General features: G+C 33.9%; 2 protein-coding genes and 1 long non-coding RNA gene across 3 annotated transcripts; 2 read left to right on the top strand and 1 right to left on the bottom strand.

Annotated features, from left to right (window-relative positions):
• Nucleotides 1–2333: 2333 nt before the first annotated feature.
• On the bottom strand, nt 2334–4990 carry LOC106446727 (ruBisCO large subunit-binding protein subunit alpha, chloroplastic-like). The gene is made up of 7 exons (XM_013888501.3): nt 4793–4990; nt 4518–4698; nt 4295–4416; nt 4020–4227; nt 3799–3944; nt 2837–3595; nt 2334–2769 (listed from the first exon to the last, which is right to left on the bottom strand). Exons 1-7 carry the CDS (start codon nt 4844–4846, stop codon nt 2482–2484), a joined length of 1758 nt encoding a protein of 585 aa, XP_013743955.2. The 5' UTR covers nt 4847–4990; the 3' UTR covers nt 2334–2481.
• Nucleotides 4991–9098: 4108 nt separating this feature from the next.
• LOC111215071 lies at nt 9099–10829 on the top strand. The gene is made up of 2 exons (XR_002664219.2): nt 9099–10260; nt 10444–10829. It is a non-coding gene; the product is annotated as an uncharacterized LOC111215071 (long non-coding RNA).
• Nucleotides 10830–14653: 3824 nt separating this feature from the next.
• Nucleotides 14654–23447, top strand: LOC106446729 (NPC intracellular cholesterol transporter 1-like). The gene is made up of 37 exons (XM_013888503.3): nt 14654–15112; nt 15225–15350; nt 15424–15531; nt 16316–16432; nt 16512–16662; nt 17003–17250; nt 17345–17518; nt 17624–17697; nt 17769–17886; nt 17978–18061; nt 18204–18299; nt 18391–18492; nt 18584–18652; nt 18779–18874; nt 18955–19062; nt 19191–19304; nt 19394–19477; nt 19561–19689; nt 19784–19982; nt 20061–20204; nt 20288–20331; nt 20465–20548; nt 20654–20799; nt 20876–20945; nt 21032–21181; nt 21311–21376; nt 21471–21615; nt 21711–21775; nt 21857–21922; nt 22063–22156; nt 22253–22289; nt 22391–22448; nt 22545–22655; nt 22738–22805; nt 22911–22977; nt 23066–23134; nt 23224–23447. Exons 1-37 carry the CDS (start codon nt 15080–15082, stop codon nt 23308–23310), a joined length of 3801 nt encoding a protein of 1266 aa, XP_013743957.2. The 5' UTR covers nt 14654–15079; the 3' UTR covers nt 23311–23447.
• The last annotated feature ends 1101 nt before the right edge of the window (nt 23448–24548 follow it).

Raw genomic sequence — 24548 nt, 5'->3', positions numbered from 1 at the left:
CTCGAAATCTTCAAGACGCCTTATTCCAAGCCCACCCGCAGCCTTAGGTTTGCAAATGTTTTCCCAAGAAACCCTAGCCCCTGCTGCAGATGTCGTGCTATTCTTCCAAAGAAAGCCAGAGCACAAAGAGTCTACTTTGGCATAGAACCATTTAGGCAACACAAACACTGAGCTCCAGAAGTTAACTTGATCCAAGGTTTGGTCTAGTTACTTGATCCAAGGTTTGGTCTAGTACGTACTTTGTTTATAAATTAGAATCCTTCCAGAATACTGAACTTCAGTTAAAATACTACATTTAATATTGAAAATCCTATTTTTCATACTAAGCAAGTATCCCGACCTATCTAAGGTCAGTAGTCTAATTAGTATTTTTAAGAAGAGAATGAAAAGTTCCAAGCCATTGACCAAAAGGCCTTTATAGTTCCAACATCGGCATAGTTGATTTGCTTTGTTTATCTTATCTTGAATTTTTTGATTTTGTCAATTTATTCAAATTTGGTGAAGTTCTTGATAATAAAAAAAACACACATACACTTGCATTACATACTCTCCATACAATATTGACACAAAGAATCAAAACATCGTATTATTATTATTTTCACAACTAAATATATTTTGGTAGAGAAAAAAACTAACTAAGGCGAAATTTTGGACCGGGAAGTAACTTTGGATGAGGAACACTTGACAGAAACAAGAGGCTGATAATTTACAAACCGGCTCGGAGCTGATCTCGGTCGGAACCCCTTAGGCTTACAACTCTTTACTTCTGCCCCACGGAAAATCTGTTTCTTCGGATTCAAGTTGATTGTATCATCGACTGATAAAGACTTCATCAAAGTGCTTGGAACGCTACCCGGTGGTATTAAACGTCCTCCGGCATATACGAGTACAAGGTTTAGAGTGATAATGACAACATGAAACTTTGTGTTGAACATTGGACTCAGTTTTTGCTTCTTGAGAGAGTTTTGGTATAATGACATGTGAGGTAATATATAAGTGGCGGGAGATATGTATGTATTTAGGATTATGGTTCATAAATGGACTCGTGATAGATGGCTGGGAAACGAAAGAGAAGAGAGTAAGTAGGAGATGACAGAGGCAAAATGGCTGGCACTTTGGAGATGTTTTTTTAGTTGGGAAGAAAAAAAAAGTGTGATGGGGTGGGCAAAATCAGAAGAAGTAGGGAAGTCCGTGAGTTTCTGAAATTGCAATCAAAGTCGAACGTTTGTCTTTGCATTTATGAGTTATGACACACTCACACATTCCTGTCTACATTTCAAACTATTTTTTAAATGATCTGGAGATCCACCATTTTTTTATACATATATATATATGTACACGGTTGCATGATTTATAACTGGTTACTGTTAGACTCACATTTTTGGATTTTTTTTTTTTTTTTTTGTTAAACCACATTTTTGGATCATAGAACCACAATAAATCTCTTTTTTGTACGTATATGAATCCTTTGTAGGATTTATTCCAAGAGTACGATCATATAGCATTAGATGTCTTACTAACTATGATCACATTCTATATATCCTCGAATTAATATTACAGTTTGAATTTCCCTGAAATACAAGTTCCACACTTATATCTTCCTGCAAATAAAGTTCGAAATCCCATAACCCAAAATAAAAGTTCATGTCTTCAGTTGTTGGCTTTGAACGAGCTACTCTTAGAAATCCTTTATACAAATATTGGGATAAATAGAACGTCGTCATAGCTTAGAAGACATTTGATACTATATTATAGGTCTTGTCGACAAATAACTCATCGACTCGGTTACATTCATGGTTAAAAGCGGCATCAAACGAAAATCTTGTTTTGACATAAAAGTGATAAAAGAAGAGTTAACCAAAATCTTGTTTTCACATAAAAGTGATAAAAAAAGAGTTAACCAAAATCTTGTTTTGACATAAAAGTGATAAAAGAAGAGTTAACCAAAATCTTGTTTTGACATAAACTGATAAAAGAAGAGTTAAACTTATCTATTGTCTCATTACCTGAAGACTTCTCTCCTTTGGATATGGTAATCTGGCTAACTAGTTGTGTATTCAGGTGTTAGACAGGAGAGAGTCCACACATTGATTACATACTAAAGATGCAGCAACTGTGCTATACGTTGTTGAGAAGATTAATGGCTTCGGATATAGAAGAAACATGATTACATGAAAAGAGGGTAGCGCACATCGGCACATGCATGGACACATTAGACTAAATACTATTAGCTGTCCAAGGGTGTGACATATGTCCATAACACATTAGAGTTGGATAACAAAACCTAAAAAAGATGATGATGGAGGGAATCATGCTAAACAAGGTTTACTAGATATTGAATATAAACTTTTATTCTGCAAATCATAAATCAAAAAGATGATTATTTCTCATGACCGTTAAACAAACTACTCATTTCCCCAGAGAAAAAAAATTGCAGATAATTGGGGACAACAAATATAGCCATATGATAAAGTGATTTCATTACACCATGAGACCTTGAGGAGCAGCAGCAGCAGGAGCCTTAGGTTTCGGTTTGTCAACAACAATAGCCTGAGTTGTCAGCACCATCCCCGCAACCGAAGCAGCGTTCTGAAGCGCACATCTCGTCACTTTAGCTGGATCAATCACTCCAGCTTCCAACAGATTCTCATATGTATCAGTCATGGCATTGTACCCTATCTCCCACTCACTGAACATAATCTTCTCCACAACAACTTCTCCTTCTATTCCAGCGTTCTGAGCAATAAGCGCAGCTGGTGCCACCAAAGCCTGTATTCAAAAACATAAGATTAATCCATATAAAAGCCGAATGTTAAAAACTGATGAATCTCTTTACCTTCTGTACTATGTCAGCTCCCAAACGCTCATCAGCATCCTCCAGCTTCTCCTTAATAGCAGGAATCACAGTTGAGAGATGCACCAGCGTGGCGCCGCCGCCAGGAACTATCCCTTCTTCGATAGCAGCAAATGTAGCGTTCTTCGCGTCCTCAATACGAAGCTTACGGTCCTCGAGCTCAGTCTCAGTCGCTGCTCCGACTTTAATAACAGCAACACCACCAGAGAGCTTGGCGATTCTCTCAGCGAGCTTCTCAGAGTCATACACAGAGTCGGTCTCGGAGAGTTCCTTCTTCAGCTGGGAGATACGCGCTTGCAACTCGTCCTTGGAAGCTGCATCAGCTATAAGCGTGGTCGAGTCTTTACTAATAGTGACTTTTCTAGCGATCCCCAACTGTTCTATGGTCGTGTTCTCCACCAGAAGACCCATGTCGAGGGCCTGGTACTCGGCCCCCGTCAAGATGGCAATGTCCTGAAGCATAGCTTTCCTTCTTTCACCAAACCCTGGAGCTTTGACTGCCACCACGTTGAGCACGCCGCGGAGTTTGTTCACGACGAGGGTCGCTAGGGCCTCGCCGGTGACATCCTCCGCGATGATGAGCAACGGAGCTCGAAGCTGAGTGGTTTTCTCTAAGATAGGGATGATGTCTTTGATGGCAGTGATCTTCTGATCGGTGATCAGCACCCTAGCGTTCTCGAACTCGACTAGGAGCTTCTCAGGGTTTGTAACAAACTGTGGTGAGATGTAACCTCTATCAATCTGTAATTCACAAACACATTGGCAAAGCAATGTTAGGCGGTGGTTACGCACTTTATAGAGGATAATTGTTTAGGCGGGAGATAAACCGATTTTTTTTAAAAAAAATCGGTTTCGTTTAGATTAAATTTGCCGACTAGACGGGCGCCTAGATGCTACCTAGGCCGATTTTTAGAACACTGATAAATGCTAAGCAAAATTAATACCTCCATTCCTTCTTCGACTTCGACGGTAGTCTCAAAGGAGGAAGAAGATTCAATGGACAAAACACCATCAGGTCCAACTTTATCAATGGCATCAGCAATCATTGTTCCCACAAGCTCATCATTTCCAGCAGAGATTGTAGCCACGGCTGAACAAAGAAAAACCATGGTTTTAGTATTAGCAATCAACATTGGAATTTAACAAGAAGGATAGAGTACAGTACCTTTGATGTCACTACCGCCTTTGACAGGTCTAGCTCTCTTCTCGAGCTCTTCGATCAAAGCTTGAACAGTCTTATCGATTCCTCTCTTGAGGGAGACTGGATTGGCACCGGAAGTGACGCTTAGTAAGCCGTGTTTGATTATCTCACGAGCGAGGACGGAGGCAGTGGTTGTGCCGTCACCAGCTGAGTCGTTAGTCTTACTAGCAACCTTTCATAGAAAAGGACCAAATCAATAACTATTGTCAGATGTAATAATTGATGTAAAGATAACTAACCTCACGGATGAGAGCTGCACCAGCATTCTCCATAGCGTCAGGTAACTCAATGGCCCTAGCAATGGTGACTCCATCATTCACGACCTTGGGACTTCCAAACTCATCCAACACGACATTTCTCCCTTGAGACCATCACATGAAAAATAAAATAATAATAAACAACATTAAGACAAAAAAGAGAGATACAATTTTGGAACAAACGGCATGGAGATTGTAATGATACCTCTAGGGCCAAGAGTGAGGCCAACGGCATCAGCAAGCTTGTCAATACCAGCTTGAAGAGCAGCTCTTGAGCTCTGGTCGAAAGAGATCTCTTTTACATTTGCTCTAACGCTGAAACGTCTATTTGCTTTTTTGTAGCTTACTCTTTCACCTTTCTGCTGAGTTCCACCACTGAGCTTTCTCTGCAACCACAAAAAGTAACCATTTTTCACCAACACAGAAACCAACTGAAGAAACAAGAATCCAAGTTGATTGAGATGGAATGAAGCTCGGCACCTGGCGTGAAGAGCAGAGGACGGAGGCGGAGGAGAGAGCGTTTGCGGAGGCCATTTTTTTTGTGAGACGAGGAGGTTCTGGATTTTGGTTGGTGGATAAGGGAAATGGTTTTTTGAAACGAGAGTGAGTGAGTGAGTGAGAGGGTTTAGATATAATAATTGGAGAAGAAAAGGGTCTAGAAGACTCTTTGCATTTCGTAAAGACAAAACCGTTGGTTTTTTAAAAAGGCTTCACCTGCTTCTTCTTTTTTCATGGGCTTGTTTTGTTTCTCTATGCGTGGCCCAAAACGGAAAGCACTCTTTTTTTCTGTTTATAAATTATTATTACATAAAGCATCTATATAGAGAGTATAACTATGTAATAACTACATGGGAAGTGTGTGACTTTTACACAAATTTTAACCAATTCGATATTTTTTTTTATAATATTGGTACTTATTTATAATATTTCATTTTAGTATTCCATCAAATGGTGCATGTAGTCCTTAATGGTATTCAACATTGCATAGCAAACCCGTGTACACCCCCAACAGAACGACTTAGCAGAATGAAAGTGTAACACCCCGAGTTATGATATTTAAAAAAGGTTTAAGAGAATTGATTTGGCTACCTATGTCATCAAAGTTGACTTAACTTTTCCGTTACACATCTGTTTAGAACTCCAGAGTTAAGCGTGCTTGGGCTGGAGTAGTGAAATGATGGATGACCTATCGGGAAGTAATTTACGATACCGTGCAAGTGAGGCCAAAGGACAGGAAAATGTCGGATGGTGATTGCAGGGTCAGTAAACAATGATTCCGAGCTTTGGAAAATTAATCGACCGACCGTCAGACGGGATGGAGTCACGGGTCGAAAGAGCGGACGTGGGTGGAGTATACGTCACTACGTGTTGGGTCTGGAAATGGCTCCAAGTTATAAGATCCAACTAGACTTTGACTCGCACGTCAGTACAGATAAATTTTTATTTTATAAATATATAATTTTGATATTACCACAAACATTAAATATATGATTTAAATTTTAATGTTATAAATTGTGTAAAATTATATTTGAATAAAATATCACTGAATATGTTCTGTTATTATTATGGTTTTCAAACTTGAAATGATAATATATTAGAATACAATGACCAACTTGATGATTAAAATATTAAAATAAGTATGTGATTTTTTAACTTATACAAATTTTGGTAAATTGCATCAAAAAGATAAATTTATTAAATACTATTTTGGCAATCTTTGAAGGTTTCTCTATGATAATAATTGTTTAAAAGTTGCAATTAACTGATATTCCTAAAATATAGGTGCAATTGTTTTTGAAACATATTTAATATAACCGATATTCTATTTAAATGTTATATTAAAATTTAAAATGATTAATGTAAATTAGAAAATATGACATGTTAAAAAAACTAATTAAATAGTCCTATAGTAACTTCTAAATAGTAGACAAAAATTAGAATTCTAAATTAATAGATTAGATGCGTTGTAGGAGAAGCGTTGACATCGGACTTTAGCTGTTAAACTTATGAGCGTTTGAAATTATTTTTTCACCAATTTAATTTGGATAGTTCTTAGTGTTACTTTAGCTGTTAGAGTTTGCATTGTATGTTTTTCTTGGTTGAATTTTGGTGTTGCTTTTCTGAATTTTTGTTTTCTTCTACCGATTTATATATTTTAATTTGATCAGTAATATTTTAGATAGAAAGACAAAACAATTGAATCTAAAGTCTTCAAGTAAAAGAAAAGTAAATCCCTAGAAATTTATGCCATGCTTATTTGATGATTTTGAGCGTTTGAGATTGATTTTTTAACAATTTAACTTGGATAGATCTTAGTGTTACTTTATCTATCAAAATTTATTATTGAATTTTTCTTGATTGAGTTTGCGTGTTCTTTTCTGAATTTCAGTTTTTGAAAATGCTATGTTTGCTACCGAGTTATATATTTTATCTTTATAGTTTAATTTGATCAGTAATACTTTAGATAAAAAAAGGAAATAAATTTTGAGCCTTTCAACATGTTAAAGAGAGGCAAATCCCTAGAAACACATGCCATGCTTATTTGATAACTTTGACCGTTTAAGATTAAATTTTTTATGTTTAGTTAAGTCAACATGGATAGTTCTTAATTAATGTTACGTAAACTATTAATGTTTCATTATAGTGTGCTTTTCTTGTTTGAGTTTGCGTGTTCAGTTTCTGAGTTTCTGTGTGTTTCAAAATGTCTCATGTTTTCTACAGATTTATATATAGATTATCTTTATATTTTAATTTTTATCAGTAATACTTGAGATAAAAAGGACAAAAAGTTTGAACCTGAAATCTACAGGCAAAAGAGAAGCGAATCCCTAGAAACATATGCCATGCTCATTCGATGATGATGTACCCGGCGGCATAGGTTAAATGATGAAAATGGAACTTTGTTATATAAATGCATTCCTTTTCGGTCGCATGTGATCAAACTATCATCATTAGCCCCACTTCCAACAACTCCTTAAACACCTCTCCAGGATCCACCCAAACCATCTCTCTGTAGATTTTTCATACGTAGCATATAACCAAAGTATATAACCTAGAGACAATAAGTGCATATTATTACTATTGGAAGCCTTGTGGTTATCAGACTCGCCACATTTTTCTTTCTAATTCGAGGAACCTATTCCGTATATGGTTTGCTACTTGACATAGCCAATCAATTCAAGCCGCCGTACTATAGGCTTTTCACTTCTGCATGATTTTTTCAAGAAATCAAGGTTTTATGCATCATATATCGACTATTATTACAAAAACAAGTTGACAAATAAATTTATTGAACACAATAAATAACTGACTACGTGTATTTTTCAACTTAACGTTTAAATTACGAAATCGGTTTGGTTTTCTGTTTTGGGGATAAGAGTATAAAAAACTAACCCACGACGACATACTTTATTAAGCACTCAAAGCTAAACACTTAGTCCAATAATTTAATCAGTGAAGAATTAAGAAATTAGGATTACATAATGATTCGTACGTGTTTACAGAACTAAGGGGGGTTATTGGAACATGAATTTCTGTGGAATTTGATGATTTTAATAGTTGAGAGAATTTTACAAGTTAACTAGATTTAACAAATTTTATTAAATACTTTTACATAGATTTTCATTACTTGTGTATAAAATTCTATTGATTGTTATTGACTTTTAAAGTAAAAAGTTAATGGTAATAGAAAAAAAAATCATTTCAATTAAGGCAATTCTTAAACAACTTTTAAAAAAAATTTGTCACAAAAAAGATTTCAAGAAAGAAAATGACCAAAAAAATTAATTTCTACTTCTTACTTTATAGATATATAAATAATAATAAAAAATATTTTTTATATAATTTCGAAATATATGTTTAAATTTGAATTTTTGTAAAAAAATTTTGAATTATTATTTTTGAAATGTTTTTTTAATTCAAAAGTGCTTTTAAAACTATTTTTACAATTTTTATTTTTATTTTTTAATATTTTTTCTATTTTTTTAAGTTGTGAATTGTATTATGTTAAAGTTTTGATTTGTATATTATTTCATTATTCAATTTGAGTTTTTGTATGTGAGTGTATTTTGTTACATTGATTTCAAAAAATTTATGGGTGTAGATGATATTCTCAAAGTTAAGTACTATGAGTAAAAACAAAGAAAATTTCCATCCCAATAACAATAGATTTTAATAGAAAGAACGTAATCAATGAAAAGATTGCAGAAGTTGGATTCAGAGTCGGATCTCATCGCTTCATTAACATGGTATGGTATTCAATTTCTGGAGAGTCTCCTCCACATATGGCTTTAACATTGATCTAATATTTTATATTGTTTGGACACAAAATTAAATATAGTGTTATTTGAAACATAGATATTTTTTTAACGCTGATTTATTATGATATAGATATTAATATATAAAAAGAAGTATATTGTTTGAAAACATGTATAGTGGTATAAAGGAATTAATATTAGTGATTTAATATAGGTTTAACAATAAAGTAGAAATATGTATTTAATTTAAAAACTTAAAAAAATAAAGGTTAGGTCCAATATTTTGGATCTATTGGACCTGGTTGGTAATGGCTATAGCTTTAAAAAATTTGCCGTAGAAAAATGTGGTTTAAATTTTATTCATGTAGAATTTTATGGAAAGTTCCCAAAATATTGTTGTGGATATTTGGATCTGCAGAGCACTTATACAGTTATAGGTTATTTTAAATTTTTTTATTAAAATTTAACTGTTGTGAATTTAGTACTCTATAAATAAATGGGACAATACCTACCGGTACTACCAATCACACCCGTTGATTTTGTTTTAATAAGATAGATAGATCGGCTACTATTGTCATTTGGTGGACTCAAATTAAGAGAACTATATAAGATAATGAATATCAGGGATGATGTATTCTTTTAGTAGATAACAGAAGTAGGTACACCGTACACATGACACATATGCAAGCCCACTCACAATATGTTATGTCACACGGTCGATGGGTTGGTGTTTGAAGAGGTTTTCAATTTCTGAAAGCTAAATATATACATATATCTCTTCGAAATTTTTATTTTTTTCCCCGATTTTTTAATTTTTTTTTTCTCTACCCGAAAGGGTGAATATCAATATGCAAAAATATAATAAAAACTATGTGGGCCAGGTCATAGTTATAGTGGATCATTCTTGCACATAGATATGCTAAATATGCAAAAGGAAAATTAGTTCACAGTTGAACTGAGTGGAAACTTAGCCAATAAATTTTCGCTATTGATACTAAAATGTCAGAACCCATATATTTGGATTATTTTCCAATTACCAATAAAAATAAAAACATTCATGATAAATCATTATGTAAAGATGACTGCTTCTAAAAATGTCATATTATGTGGGTAACATTTCAGCCGCCGCACAGAAGAAAAAAGAAGAGAACTCCATAGCCTCCGATCTCCTTTTGTGGTGGGCCGTGCTCCTTACCGCCGCTACATGAGGGAAGATCTTCTCTTCCTCTTTAGTTTAATTGTATGGTTTCATATCTTTTGGCGTTTCTTAGTATCCTTCGTGATTGAGATCTTTCGTTGATAAGCTTGCATGGCTGTGGAGTCTTTTGGGGTTGAATCAGTGCTTGGGTCCCTTGAGAATTGACGATTGGGTGAAGCGTTGTAGAGGAGACTTCTGTGGGGGTAGTTGGTGCTTAATCGTTCTGTTTTTTGTTGCTCCCCTTTGTGTTTTTTCTAGACTGTGTTCTGCACTTGGAGTGTGGTTCCAGCTTTTTTGTTTGGTTCAGGTGAAGTTTTGGTTCGGAGAGTTGGGTTCAGTGACGAGTCTGGCGCTATATGTCAGGTCGAGGACCTGTTGACGGTGCGGTGTAGCTGTTGGGAGCAGTGCAGGTGCTTTCGCTGACGTCGTCTTTGGACTTTCTTCAACTTTAGTCCTTTTGCTGCTCATCGTATCTGCATAGAATTTAGTTCTCGGTGAGTTGTTGTGTCGACTGGGTATTTCTGTGTGCACCTTAAAGTGCCTATATCCCGAGATTGGGTTCATGTCTCAAGTGTTGGTTAATCAGTTAGTGCATTCAAGATTGTGGTTTTTTCTAATTGGTTCTGGTTTGGTGAGAAGTTGTATGTTTCCTTGGACTTTTTTTTACAACGGTGAAGCGTCCCGAAGATCTTTGGTTTGCTATTGGCTTCTCTCTAGTGAAAAGGTCTGATTTGAGGTTTGTTGTTCCTCGCTCTGCTGTATGGTCCGGCGGATTGGCCTTTTTTTGTTCTTCGGTTTGGCTGTCAAGCATTTCAAGTGTTGGGGGTCTGTTCTCATTAGAGGCCCATTCTCGGTTCGTCTGGTTGTCTCCTTGTAAATTTCTGGTGGTTCTAAGTTTTATGGATCCTATCTCATTCTTCCTCTCTCATGAACTTTCAGTAACTTGGAGTTTTCAGTTTTGAATTTCAACTTGTTTCGGTTGCTTATGTGCCATGTGGATGAGCTTTAGTTTTCCTTCTTATGAGATTTAATTTCTCTTCTTATGGGATTTAGTTGCTGAGGATATTTTTCTTTTCCTCTAGTTTATGTATTAGATTTTGTATTCGGCCTTGTTTGTTCTAATATAATCCAATTTGACGGGAAAAAAAGATGACTGCTTCTCTATGGGAATAAAATGGTGAAATGTAAAAAGCAGAAGTAAGAGAAAAAATTAAGGTAGAAAAAAAGAGAAAAAGAAATATTGTTGCTTGTTTGACCAAAAAAAGAAAAGAAATATTGGTGCTCTAGTTAATTGTGGAGTAGAACTGAGTCTATACTTTAGAGTAACAAGAGTAGAGTAGATGAGAATACATATATTACTTGATTTCGCAATCTTTACAGTAACTTAAGAGTAATATTTTTTTCCACCACTATAATTTATGTTAGATGTGCAAACTAGTGAATGCCTTTATACGCGAGATAGTTACTGCACTGTTATAGCGAATCCGTAGACAAAACTTTGTCGTCTTTGTACTGAAGTGTTCGTTTGCAAGTACTCTTGTGAATTCTCTTTATCTGTTGGATGATATTTAATCCACAATAATTATATTAAATACTTTGACATAAAAGTTGATTTCTTGAATATATATATATTGTTTGAAAAGAAACAAAAGGGAAATGGATAGTTTCTCTGAAAGTTGATGCTTAGAAACTATTACAAAATTTAAATTTTAAAATTTTAATACCTAGACTTTAAAATTTTATTATTTTCAAGGGCAAAATATAGTTTATCTGTTTAATACGCTGTAAATTGAACCAAAATCGATTCAAATTTCACAAATACAAGTTTTTTACTAATCAATTTTTTCTTACTGCTAAATATTTTGTTTACCAATCAAACATTAATAAATACCATTTTTCTATAAAAACGCAGTTAGCTAGAATTACGTACGAATCACTGTTGATGTACTGGATTTTAGTTCCGTTCTATCAATTAAATAAGGTGTCATTATTCGGACCTTTAATGATGGAAATGGTTTTAACTTTAAAAAAAAAAAAATCTGAAATGCTTGCTTTAATTTGATAAGTTTGTAAGCCGAAACGAGTTCGAAAAGCAAATAGGACTTGACCCCGACAGACGGAATTTTGTTCATTTAAATTTTGTTATTTAAGTGCATTCCTTTTCGGTTTCCATGTGATCACACTCTCTCATCATTATCCCCACTCTCGACAAAAGAAAAAACAAGTTATATTCTGTGAGCTAGTGAGATATAAATATTTTCATATAGAATTATGATTCTATTTATTCATGTTGACTGATTTTTCCTGCAATATTGTAAACTAAAAAAAAAACTTAAATATATTTTCAATGGTTTAATTTTTTTTTTTTGGATTTTAAAATTGGTGAGCAGAGAAGAGCCGATAATGTTATTTTATAATATTTTTTCTGTAATAAAAATGCCAACCAACAAAATGAGGGACGGAGCAAAGACATTTCTTGGCCAGAACCGGAGCGTCGGTTTGAATCCAATATTATGCACTTTTTTTTTCTCAAAAATACGGACTTCACGACTAATAATATTTTCTGCATTATAAATTAATTACATTTTTTTGCATTCAGCATGCACCTCCATTTAATGCATACATTGTGTTTCTAAACTAAAATAGTATATTATTTTAGTTGTTGAAGAAAAATATATATAAAAAATATGAGAGAAGTTATATTTGTTTTTTTTTATTAAAGGGTTCAAGAGAAATTGTATATGTACTAGAGCTAGAGTGTTGATCATGCAACTATAGATGAATACGTACAAACAAAAATATGTGAATATGCATGTGTACCAAAGAAGATGATAAGAAAAACCATAGAATACCCTACTACAATTATAAACTAGATACGAACCCGCCCTGTACACAAATATTATTTTTGTTATATCTTCATAATTTTTTAATATATAATATTATATGATGAAATATTTGGTTTATACTTTTAAAAATATATTTATTTGGAATATAATTTACTTTCTACTTGTATAATCTTGGTGTGTCTTTTAATTTTATAGATAGATTATTCATCGTGTTAATTTGAATGTGTAATGTTCATATATGTAGTAATTTAGTGGTTTGACTTGGTTTTTAATTGTGAAATGATCTTACTTAAACTAAGGAATTGTTTTTTTAATATATATCTTTTAATTTAATTTATTTAAAATAATTTATTTTAATTTTTTTGTATATTTAATAATACTAACCAATTTTTTATCTAATTTGTTAATAATTCGGTTATACATAGGTTTTTTTAAATATTTTAATTATTTAGGTACGTTTTAAAAATACAAAAAAATATTTGATAAATTGGTAAGATCCATAAATATTCAATCTAAATTAAATTTATGTGTTTATGGTTCAGTCCAATATAATCATATTTTGATTTGTCCAAAAAGACTTTAAAGCCCAGTAGTATAAAATATTAATTATAAGAAGATTTGTGTATTATATTGTTCTTCTAATAATAAATACATAACAGAAGTAGAAGTATTGATGGGAGATAGAGAATATGCTTCAACATTCGACATACCAGATCTTTGGAACAGGCTATAAGGAGCTGATTGCAAATATGCTTCCTAAATTTCAAGATCATTTATGTTCCACGAGTACAAAATTAGATTTATGATTCTTTAGCTAGGACCACAAAGTCTTTCTATAGAGAGCTTTGTTTTATAGATTGTTTTATTTCGGTCTAGTTACTTAGACCACCTCAAATTTAAATAATATAATATTCGTTCGTTTAAAAAAATACTAACCGAATGTTTAGTATAAATCTTCATAAAAATATATTATATGCGTTGTATAAATCTTCATAAAACAACATACCGGTTAAATTTAATTATATGGGTTGTCATCAATTATTATATAAAAAGAGTGTGTATATTAAAGGGACCGTATATTAAGTGATAACATGTTGAATAAGTCTAAAATTAATATCACATGGTCTATTTCAATTAAGATTCTATTTTAATAGAGTAGATAGACAAAAAATAGTATAATGTAAAAGAAATATGATGTGTTTCAAAAAAAAATGTTTCAAACAAAAAGCAAAAGAAATATGGTGAAAATTCTTTAGAAATATAAGTCTGGAAATACAATTAGATACGTCCAAGACTATACACAAAGAAAAAGCAATACTGTTCTACAACGCAATTGGTATAGGATGCACAAACACAATATTTTTCCCCAACACAACCTTGATATTCTATTTTTGCAGACTTTAGACTGATCTTGAATAATTATCCGTTTTTTTTTACTTTATCGCGCTGCCGACCTCCGGTTACAACATCGAAGCCCTGATTCTCAGAAACATTTGATCAAATCTTCCTCACAAATACTAGATTTAATCTCGCAAGTATCTTTGTATACAACTATCTTTTTACACATCGATTAATTCTTCTTATTTTTTATGCATGAATGTTGGTTTTCGTTTTTTGAAAGAGGCCTGTGTATGGAGTATGGAGTATTTAGTTTATTACAATGACGAAATGATCTCTTTATCATAGCATTTACATGATATGGTTAGTTTGTGAAATATAATTTTGTATAGTTATAGGAGCTAATTTTCCTACAAATAAATAGGACATGATAGGTTTTTTAAAGTAAAATTGTATCAGATATACACAACTTTTTCCTTAATTAAATCAATATCCCGAATTTCACACCATGATATCTTTGTCTATAGATACAAAACTTTTCATATCATAGATATTTATCTAATTTTCAATTTTTGGTGATTTTTTTAGCTAATTGACTCGTTTTAAAAAAAGAAAATGACAGCTTTCAAAACATACACAGTATATCTATATATAAATAACATAAAAACACGCTTCACATAGTTGTTCTAAAGCACCTCCAACAATGGTTTTAGGAAAACTCCTAAAATTTTAAGGAAAAAAAATTAAGAGAGAAAGTGTGTAAAAATCTTAAATTTATAGGTTTTAAAAAACTATTAGTATATTCAAAGAACATTTGTTAATCTATTAAAAAGGATAAGTGATTTAATTGATTTTAAGAAAATAAATAAATTAATATTTATAGTATTAATATTTTTTTTTATTTTAGAAACTTACATTGTTTTTTTACTGATGGAGGTGTTCTAAACAACTATAAAAACCTCTTCATCGTTCTCCTTTCTTTCTCTCTCTCCATTTAAATCCGGAAACAGATCATTTTGCACATCCTTTCTCTTCCACGCTCGCTCTCATGAGTTCCTGAGAATTATCATAACAACTTCTCCTCTTCGCTTTCTCTGTGAAAAACGAAATCAATACCGGCCAAGAAAACATGAAGATTCCTTCGTATCTTCTTCTTCTCCTGGAAAGTCCTCTCTCTCTCTCCAATTTTTCTATTTTTCGGAAAATACAAATTGTTTTCATTTTCTTTTGAGTTTCTCTGAAATTCTTTTCTTTTGTTGAATTTTCCTATGCAGATTCTGTTTGTTCTTTGTAGAGTGGAAGGAAGACAGTCAGCAGGATACTGTGCAATGTATGATATCTGTGGAGCACGGAGCGATGGGAAACTACTGAATTGCCCCTTTAACATCCCTGCCGTCAAGGTGACCTGAGTCTAGTCTATTTTTATTTTCTTTGGAGAAAATGGTAATGATTTATTGTATTTTATGTTTGTAGCCGGATGATTTATTATCTTCAAAGATACAAAGCTTGTGCCCAACCATCACTGGCGACGTTTGTTGCACTGAAACTCAGTTCGACACGTTACGTTCCCAAGTTCAACAGGTAACACACAACACAACTAACTAACCCTTTTTGTCTTTTTATGAATTGTAATAATATTTTAACGATCACCGTGAAGGCATTTACATCCCCACTCTATTATCCCCTCTAAAATAGAGTCTAAAGTAAAAATGATCCAATGTACTCTATTTCCTATTCTATAATAGTGTAAACCTATTTTTTATTCTATATATATAATAATTTTTTTTATTTTTTGTTTATCACTTTATTTTTTACTCTATTTTAGAGAAAAAAATAAAGTAAACTATTAGAGATAGTCTAAGCGTATAATTAGTGACCCACTTAAAACGTTTTAATAGCTTGGGTATTTGACTATTCTGATAGTGATAACTAAACCTCCTCTTTGATCTTATTAGTGATAGTCATTACTACTAACCCTTTTTTTTGGATGGTAATGTTTAACTGTCAAAAAGAAAAGTTAAATTGTCACAATCTTTTAGTGACCCACTAAAACGTTTCAGTAGCTTGGTTTTGACTATATTGATAGTGACAGTGATAGCTATGGTTAAAAAACAGAACCTTAAACCTCTTTTGATCTTGGTGATAGTGAGTACAGCTAACCATTTTTATTTTTTTTGGATGGTAATGTTTAACTATCCCAATCTTTTAGCGAGCCACTAAAACGTTTCAAGCGTTTGATTGTGACTATATTGACCGTGATAGCTATGGCTGAATATAACTTTTTCATCTTATTGATTGTGATTACAAATATTATTAGGAATGTGATTATGTGAAAAAAAGAGTTTCTATTTTTTTTTCTTGTCAGGCTATTCCCTTTATTGTAGGCTGTCCAGCATGCTTGAGGAACTTTCTGAATCTTTTCTGTGAACTTACTTGCTCTCCTGATCAAAGTCTATTTATCAACGTTACTTCTACTACAAAGGTATATAAAAATAATATTCTTTACAGAGACTCTGATTTGCCTCGAACAACATCATCAACTAGCTTATGTCCAAGTGCAGATCAAGAATAATTCGACCGTTGATGGGATTGAGTACTACATAACCGATTCTTTTGGAGAAGGGTTGTATGAGTCTTGCAAGAATGTGAAGTTCGGTAGCTCCAACAGCCGAGCTTTAGATTTTCTCGGAGCTGGTGCAAAGAATTTTAAAGGTAGGCTTTTATTGTGTCAGCTTGCATTATTTACTTTTCTTATGATAAGTTCGATTTATGGGATTCAAATCTGTTTAAACTGATCTAAATTGGTTACAGTCTGTTTAAATAGATCTAAATTAGTCTAAAACCGTTAAATTAAGCACTAATGTTAGTACATCCACAAATTTATCTAATTTCTTCTGTTTTGTATATCTAATTTTGATAAATCATCAAAATAATTTTTTAATTAAATTCAAAAACTTAAATATCTAATATAAATGTGAAATTAACTACCTAGCTATTTCTTGAACACCCTTATCTTAGGATATAACTTAGATTGCTCTGTTCTGCCATGCAGAGTGGTTTGCATTTATCGGCCAGAAAGCTGGTGTCAATTTGCCAGGCTCACCTTATGGGATCAAGTTTTCACCGTCACCACCAGTGTCATCTGGAATGAAGCCTATGAATGTGTCTACTTATTCATGCAGTGACGATACTCTTGGATGTTCTTGTGGTGATTGTCCTTCTGCAGCTGCTTGCTCTAGTACAGCAGCACCTCCTACTCAGAAAAGGCATGCTTGCTCAATCAAGATTGGATCACTTGAGGTGAATATGGATTTTGTATTATTTGCTAATGCGTTGTAATGATAACAAAGTGTTGCTTAACATGTTTCCTGGCTGGGTTGGTTTAATAATGCAGGCCAAGCGTGTTGATTTTGTGCTAGCCATTCTGTATATTGTCTTGGTTTCATTGTTTCTTGGAGGTGGTTTATTTCACAGAATAAAGGGTAAGAAAAATAGCTCACCATTGTCCGAAGCTAGCAGAGATAGAAGTTCTGTTAATCCGCAAAAAGCAGACACTATTCATGCGCAGGTACTTTGTGTTTTAGTCTTTTAAGTATTATAACAGTTGAACTGTTGAAGTTTGACCTGCTGATTAGTAATACGGATGCTCGTTGCTTTTATTATATTCTCTTAGATGCTACAAAACACTCCACAGAGAAACTGGGCTCAGCTGTCAGCAGTACAAGGATTCTTGGCCAATTTTTACAGGTTTTGTCACATTCCTACCTTTAGCTCTAGAATAGGGTTGTTGACATTTGTAGTGTTATCTATTTCTCCAGGAAGTATGGGATCTGGGTAGCAAGAAACCCAACTCTAGTTTTGTGTTTGTCAGTCTCTGCAGTTCTTCTACTTTGTGTGGGTCTGGTCCAGTTCAAAGTTGAGACAAAGCCTGATAAGGTAGAGATTTCAAACTTTTCTTTTTTTTCACAAGCTATGTTTTATCTTCAACTTGTGTTCATAAAAAGTGTTATCTTACTACATGTTTCAGCTATGGGTAGGTAAAGGGAGTAGAGCTGCTGAAGAAAAACAATTCTTTGACACCCATCTTGCTCCTTTCTACAGAATTGAACAGGTTTCACATTTCTATCAATTTTCTCTCTGTTACAAATAGTTTTAAGGGCCTTAAATTACCAAGTATTTTTTTCACATTTAAAACATGTAAAATTTTCTGTTTATCAGTTGTCTTTTCCACTTTGCTATGGAAATTTATGCAGTTAATTATAGCAACAGTTCCTAAATCTCCTCACGGTAAGGCGCCAGAAATTTTGACAGATGACAATATTAAGTTACTTTTTGACATACAAAAGAAGGTATCTGCTTTCTCGTTTTCACTGCTTTCTGATTCCATCTGATCCACCCACATAATGTTTTTCATGTAATAAGTTCCTTTGATTATGGTAGGTTGATGGACTGAGAGCAAACCACTCAGGTTCAATGGTTTCTCTAACAGACATTTGCTTGAAACCACTTGGAGAGGATTGTGCCACACAGAGTGTTCTGCAGGTTGCACTCCTTCCTTTTCTTTCTATAGTACTTGAGTTTAGCTTTACTAGTCTTTAACATATCTGGTTGATTCTCTTGCTTCTGGAGGCAGTATTTCAAGATGAAACCAGGAAATTATGATGACTTTGGAGGCGTCGATCATGTTAAATATTGCTTTGAGGTACCTCGTGAATTTTTGAATTATTTTCATTTTTTTTCTCCATGGTTAACAGAATCACACTTGCATTGAATATGTTTGGTAACATTTCAATAACTCTGTCTTATGTGCACACCACTTTTCTTCCAGCATTTCACCTCGACAGAGTCATGTTTGAGTGCATTTAAGGGTCCCCTTGATCCAACAACAGCACTGGGAGGTTTCTCAGGGAACAGTTATAGTGAGGTCAGCTTGTTAAGAGTAACCACATAGAGACTATGTATCAATTTATATAAGTATCTAATTAAATGACATGCTTAAGACAGGCTTCTGCTTTTATTGTGACTTATCCTGTGGACAATGCTGTTGACAACGAAGGTAACAAAACTGAGAAAGCAGTGGCTTGGGAGAAAACCTTTATCCAACTTGCCAAGGTTGGGAGTTTTTCAATACGCCAACAAATGATATCTTAATGCTATTTTATTTTATAGTTTTTGTGACGTACTTGTTCAATGTTATTGTACTTGTTCATCTATTAAACGTCAGCACTTTTATATGGCAGGATGAATTGTTGCCAATGGTTAAATCAAAAGGTTTAACTCTTTCTTTCTCTTCGGAAAGCTCTATTGAAGAAGAGCTGAAAAGAGAAAGCACAGCAGATGTTATAACTATTGCCGTTAGTTTCCTTATATTATTTTATCTTCTTTTTATTTTGTTTATTTTCATCTTCTAATGGCTTGTACTTGTTCTGTTTCTTTTGTTCAGATAAGTTATCTTGTCATGTTTGCATATATATCACTGGCACTTGGGGATGCACCTCGCTTGAGTTCCTTTTACATTACATCCAAGGTATGATAATGACTCATGGTCAGAAAATTCAAATGACTTATTTGGTTATACCTTATTCTGAAACGTAACCTTCTTGTTTTCAGGTTCTGCTTGGTCTATCTGGTGTTCTTCTCGTCATGCTTTCTGTCCTCGGCTCCGTAGGATTTTTCAGTGCCGTTGGGATGAAATCCACTCTGATCATAATGGAAGTTATACCTTTTCTTGTTTTGGCTGTAAGTTGTCCATTGTTCTAATACTGCTTGCAACTACAACAATATGTACCTGATGTTGTGGCCAGCGTTCTTAATATGTGCATGACAATATCAGGTCGGTGTTGATAATATGTGCATACTGGTTCATGCTGTCAAGAGGCAAGAGCAGGATCTACTTCTGGAAAGACGAATAAGCAATGCTCTTATGGAAGTTGGACCATCGATCACACTTGCAAGTCTAGCAGAGATTTTAGCTTTTGCTGTTGGTGCTTACATCAAAATGCCAGCTGTTCGAGTGTTCTCCATGTTTGCTGGTCAGTAAAACTTTTCAGCCTATTCAGTTTTAATGTTTTCATTTCTTCCTTCCGAGTTCTGACTGGTCTAGCTTGCAGCATTGGCCGTCCTTTTGGACTTCATTCTCCAGGTTACTGCTTTTGTTGCCTTGATAGTATTTGACTTCAAAAGGACGGAGGATAAGCGGGTTGATTGCTTCCCATGTATTAAAAAACCTCAACCATCAGATAGTTCTGACAAATGTAATATGATTTTTGGGGTTGATATATCAGTGCAGACTATTGTGAAATCAAATTTTGATTGGAGTTGTATTGTATCACTTCAGGTGTTAGTCAGGAGAAAGCTGGCCTTTTGACTAGATATATGAAGGTATTCTATTAATCAACTTATAAACAGTAGTAATATCTTATAACTAACTCATTTTCATGTATCGTTAGTCTAAGGAATTTTTCAATCTATTATAAGTATTTTGAATTTGGTGCTTCATTTCTACACTTTTCAGGACGTCCATGCACCCATTCTCAGCCATTGGGTAGTCAAAATATTGGTTATTGCTTTCTTCTTTGGCTTAGCAATGGCTGGAATTGTGAGTTGATACATTTTCCTACCTATAAGAGTAAAGTTTAAAGTTTTCACTAGAGGTTAAAATTATATCATCTCTAACCATTATTGTGTGTTGTGGACCATGTAGGCATTGTCCACCCGGATCGAGCCTGGTTTGGAGCAACAGATTGTTCTTCCTCAGGACTCGTATCTTCAGGGTTACTTCAACAATATATCGACATATCTTCGAATTGGTCCACCTCTATACTTTGTTGTGAAGAATTATAACTATAGGTAAATCACCTTCTGATGTTTTTTAGATGTGATAGTTTGGTTGAACTGGTTATCATCTGTTTGCCTCATGTCTCAGCTCAGAATCAAGACAGACAAATCAACTGTGTTCCATTAACAAGTGTGATTCTAATTCTCTTTTGAATGAGGTAAACACTGCTATCACTCTATATATGCTTTTCAGTATTTGGAGGTTCTTCTTCTTGAGGATCTAAAATTCATTTTTGATCCATAGATTGCAAAGGCTTCTTTGAGTCCAGAAGTAAGCTACATAGCGAAGCCAGCTGCTTCATGGCTCGATGACTTTCTTGTGTGGTTATCTCCCGAGGCATTTGGATGTTGTCGAAAGTTTACGAATGGTACATTTTGTCCCCCTGATGACCAGGTATATATTACACGTGTGCTTTAGAGTTCATATAATACTCTAGAGCATAAAGTTTTAAAATAGCATATGTTTAGAGCAGTTAATGACTTACTGATGGCTAATTCCCGTGTACTTGCGTTGCATGTTTAGCCTCCTTGTTGCCCTTCTGATCAAGGAAGCTGTGGTCTAAGTGAAGTATGCAAAGATTGCACCACGGTAATGTTACTCATGATGATCTAATAAAAATGTGTTTGTTACCCTACACAATATCTGTAATGATGACTGATTATTTTTTTCTTGGGGTTTGCAGTGCTTTCGGCATGCAGATTTAAGTAGTGACCGCCCATCAACAATACAATTCAAAGAGAAACTTCCTTGGTTCCTCAACGCACTTCCTTCAGCTGATTGTGCTAAAGGTGGCCATGGTGCTTATTCTACTAGTGTTGATTTGCAAGGTTGGTTTTTCCACACTGTCCCCTCTTTCTTTCTTATTTCACTTTTTTCAGTCATCGTTTCTGTCCAATACCCAAATCTGTGATATATGCCCCAGGCTATGAAAATGGTATTATTCAAGCTTCTTCATTCCGGACTTATCACACACCTCTTAACAAGCAGGTACTTTATTATCTCATAATTATGTAGAGAAACTTTGCACGTTTGTTAGAATCTCTGTTATCCTGTAATTTTATTTTTCAGGCTGACTTTGTTAATTCAATGAGAGCAGCTCAAGAGTTTAGCTCAAAAGTTTCTCGTTCTTTAAAGGTAAAGAAAATTACCGAACTATATTTTGGTATCTTCTTGATCAATAGAAGCTCAAAAAGTATTATATCATCTTCCTTCATTTTTCCTAATACTTCTTCTTAGTGACTTCAGTGACTAACTTGTGATTTATTCTCTTTCAGATGGAGATATATCCATATTCAGTGTTTTATATGTTCTTTGAGCAATACCTTGACATATGGAAAACGGCGTTAATCAACCTCTCAATAGCCATTGGTTTGTTAAATCTTCCAATCCTACATCTTATTCTTGATTTTACATTTTTCAAACTAAACATATGAATTGACTTCGAATGTTTCATTCATTTTGCAGCTGCAGTCTTTGCCGTGTGTTTAATCATTACATGCAGGTATCACTTTAAGCTCATTTCCAATGAAATTTACTACAAGTCTAGATATGGTTAAAACTTAATTCTCCAACTATTTTTCCTCTGTCTGCTTTCTAACTCAGCTTTTGGAGCTCTGCAATTATTTTGCTGGTGATTGCAATGATCATTATTGATCTCCTGGTAAATTAACACTCAAAGAAACTGATTACTGAATTTTCATACACTCAGGTTACTGATGTTATATACTCTCTGAACTCTTGATTTGAAACATGCTAGGGAGTAATGGCAGTCTTTCATATTCAGCTAAACGCACTATCGGTTGTAAACCTAATCATGTCGGTGGGAATAGCCGTTGAGTTTTGTGTACACATAACACACGCTTTCTCGGTCAGCTCCCTCCTCTGGCTTTATAGCAGTATTCATTACATGCTATTTTTTTATGCTGACAAGACTTTCTCAAATTGCTCAGATAAGCTCTGGGGACAGAAACCAACGGATGAAAGAGTCTCTCGGTGGAATGGGAGCTTCAGTTTTCAGGTATTAATTAGTCTCTCTTCAGCTCGACTCATGAACTTGAAAGTATATGCCAAAAGATATAACGAACCAAGTCTCAAGTAACACATGTTTTATTAATGTTTGCAGTGGAATTACATTGACGAAGCTAGTTGGGGTGATTGTACTCGGCTTCGCAAGATCGGAAGTATTTGTGGTATGTTCTTGTCATCTCTTGAAACATCAAGATGTATACATAACATTTATATATATTTGGTCTATGAATTTTCTTTTCTTTTGGCCAGGTCTACTACTTCAAGATGTATTTGGCACTAGTCCTCCTCGGTTTCTTGCATGGCCTTGTATTCTTACCGGTAAGTGATGATCGTTTAAACATTTCCATCAATGTTAATTTGTTGTTGTTGTGACAATGAGAGAATATTGGTTTGATTGGAATATGAAGGTGTTCTTGAGCATGTTTGGTCCAGCTCCAAGACATGTAGAAGGTGATAGGCAAGATCATCGACCTTCGGTTTCATCTCTGCCGTAGCTCAGTTAGGTTTTATTCTTTCATTTAAATTATATTACATCCATTTGTAAGTGGTTAAAAAAATTGTTCCACCCATAGCCACAGAGAAAAGCTAAGTTCAGACTTAAGCAGAAAAAAGAGAATCACGTACGTCGAGAGTGGAAAATTTGCAAATATCAGAATGCTAAAAAGTTGATGAATGAAAAATGTGTATAAAAGTACATACATAAACGAAGCAACACAAAAACTTAGACCCGGAAATGAATTGGAGAAGAAGAAGAAACCCTAGTCTTAACGAGAAGTAACTAAAGGAATTTCAAAACAAAATCCTCTTATCTTTGGCGAAATATTGAGTAACATTTTTTTGCCACAAAATCTCAAAGTGTAAACTGGATTACATTTTGAGCGGATGCATTTTGGGTGCAACTCGAATAATTTTTTTTTTTGAAATGGAATGATTTTTTTTTTAAAAAAGGTTTTCAAATTAAAATGCAAGAAAATACATGTATGAGTTTTCACTCATAAGTTTGATAAAGTTTGCAACAAATAAAAGGATTTGAAGCTCTAGATAAAGATTCACATTTGAATCTTAGAAAGCAAGACAAAAGAAGACATTAACTAGTAATTGTAGTTCTCTCGGGCTCGACGACTTTGTTTACCTCTTCCACTAACTCTTGTCCATCCCATATCTTGAACCTTTTGTGTTGGTTTTATTATACAACCTTCATAGAAATTATAGAAACACATTTTTACACATATGCTGGAATGACTTGGAATGACTTGGAATGGTTGATTCCATTAATTCCATATTGTTTTTGTTACCATTTACTATAAAGGGAATGAAATGATCATTTAGATAAATAGAATGAATTACATTCTATCTTTTTGCTTTATTTCATTCCTATTATATTAGTTTACTAGTTGGAGACATTTTTAGATGTTCAATAATACTTTCTGACTTTATGTACATTGTGCTTTTTTTTTTCTAGCATTTTTCAAATTGTTGTGCTCGACAAGTTGTTGGACACAACACTTCACGCCACTTCATTTTTTTTTTCATTTCATGTCTATTGGCATTCCAGTACAAGTATTCAAGGAAATGAATGTAATCAGTATTTGGATCTTTGTTTTTGTTTGACCTGTGCGAGACGAAATTTTCATATGCAGTCTAACAGCAAACCAGATCTTATTAGTCTTATTTCCAAACATTCTTTACCAATTGAATTATACAATCTTCATAGAAATTACAGAAACAAATT

The sequence above is a fragment of the Brassica napus genome, chromosome A4, assembly GCF_020379485.1.
Source record: "Brassica napus cultivar Da-Ae chromosome A4, Da-Ae, whole genome shotgun sequence".
Lineage (NCBI taxonomy): Eukaryota > Viridiplantae > Streptophyta > Magnoliopsida > Brassicales > Brassicaceae > Brassica > Brassica napus.
The sequence above is the reverse complement of the archived record's forward strand: the minus strand, read 5'-3'. Positions and strand labels throughout refer to the sequence as shown.

What these genes read in the sequence shown, in the direction of transcription:
- LOC106446727 (XM_013888501.3), bottom strand. Translation starts at nt 4,846, where the DNA reads ATGGCCTCCGCAAACGCTCTCTCCTCCGCCTCCGTCCTCTGCTCTTCA. An exon ending in AGGCGGTAGTGACATCAAAG is followed by an intron (nt 3,945 to 4,019) that starts GTACTGTACTCT and finishes TTCTTTGTTCAG; the next exon opens with CCGTGGCTACAATCTCTGCT. An exon ending in GAGCTGACATAGTACAGAAG is followed by an intron (nt 2,770 to 2,836) that starts GTAAAGAGATTC and finishes TTTTGAATACAG; the next exon opens with GCTTTGGTGGCACCAGCTGC.
- LOC106446729 (XM_013888503.3), top strand. Translation starts at nt 15,080, where the DNA reads ATGAAGATTCCTTCGTATCTTCTTCTTCTCCTG. An exon ending in TTTTTGACATACAAAAGAAG is followed by an intron (nt 18,300 to 18,390) that starts GTATCTGCTTTC and finishes TGATTATGGTAG; the next exon opens with GTTGATGGACTGAGAGCAAA. An exon ending in CTAATTCTCTTTTGAATGAG is followed by an intron (nt 20,946 to 21,031) that starts GTAAACACTGCT and finishes TTTGATCCATAG; the next exon opens with ATTGCAAAGGCTTCTTTGAG.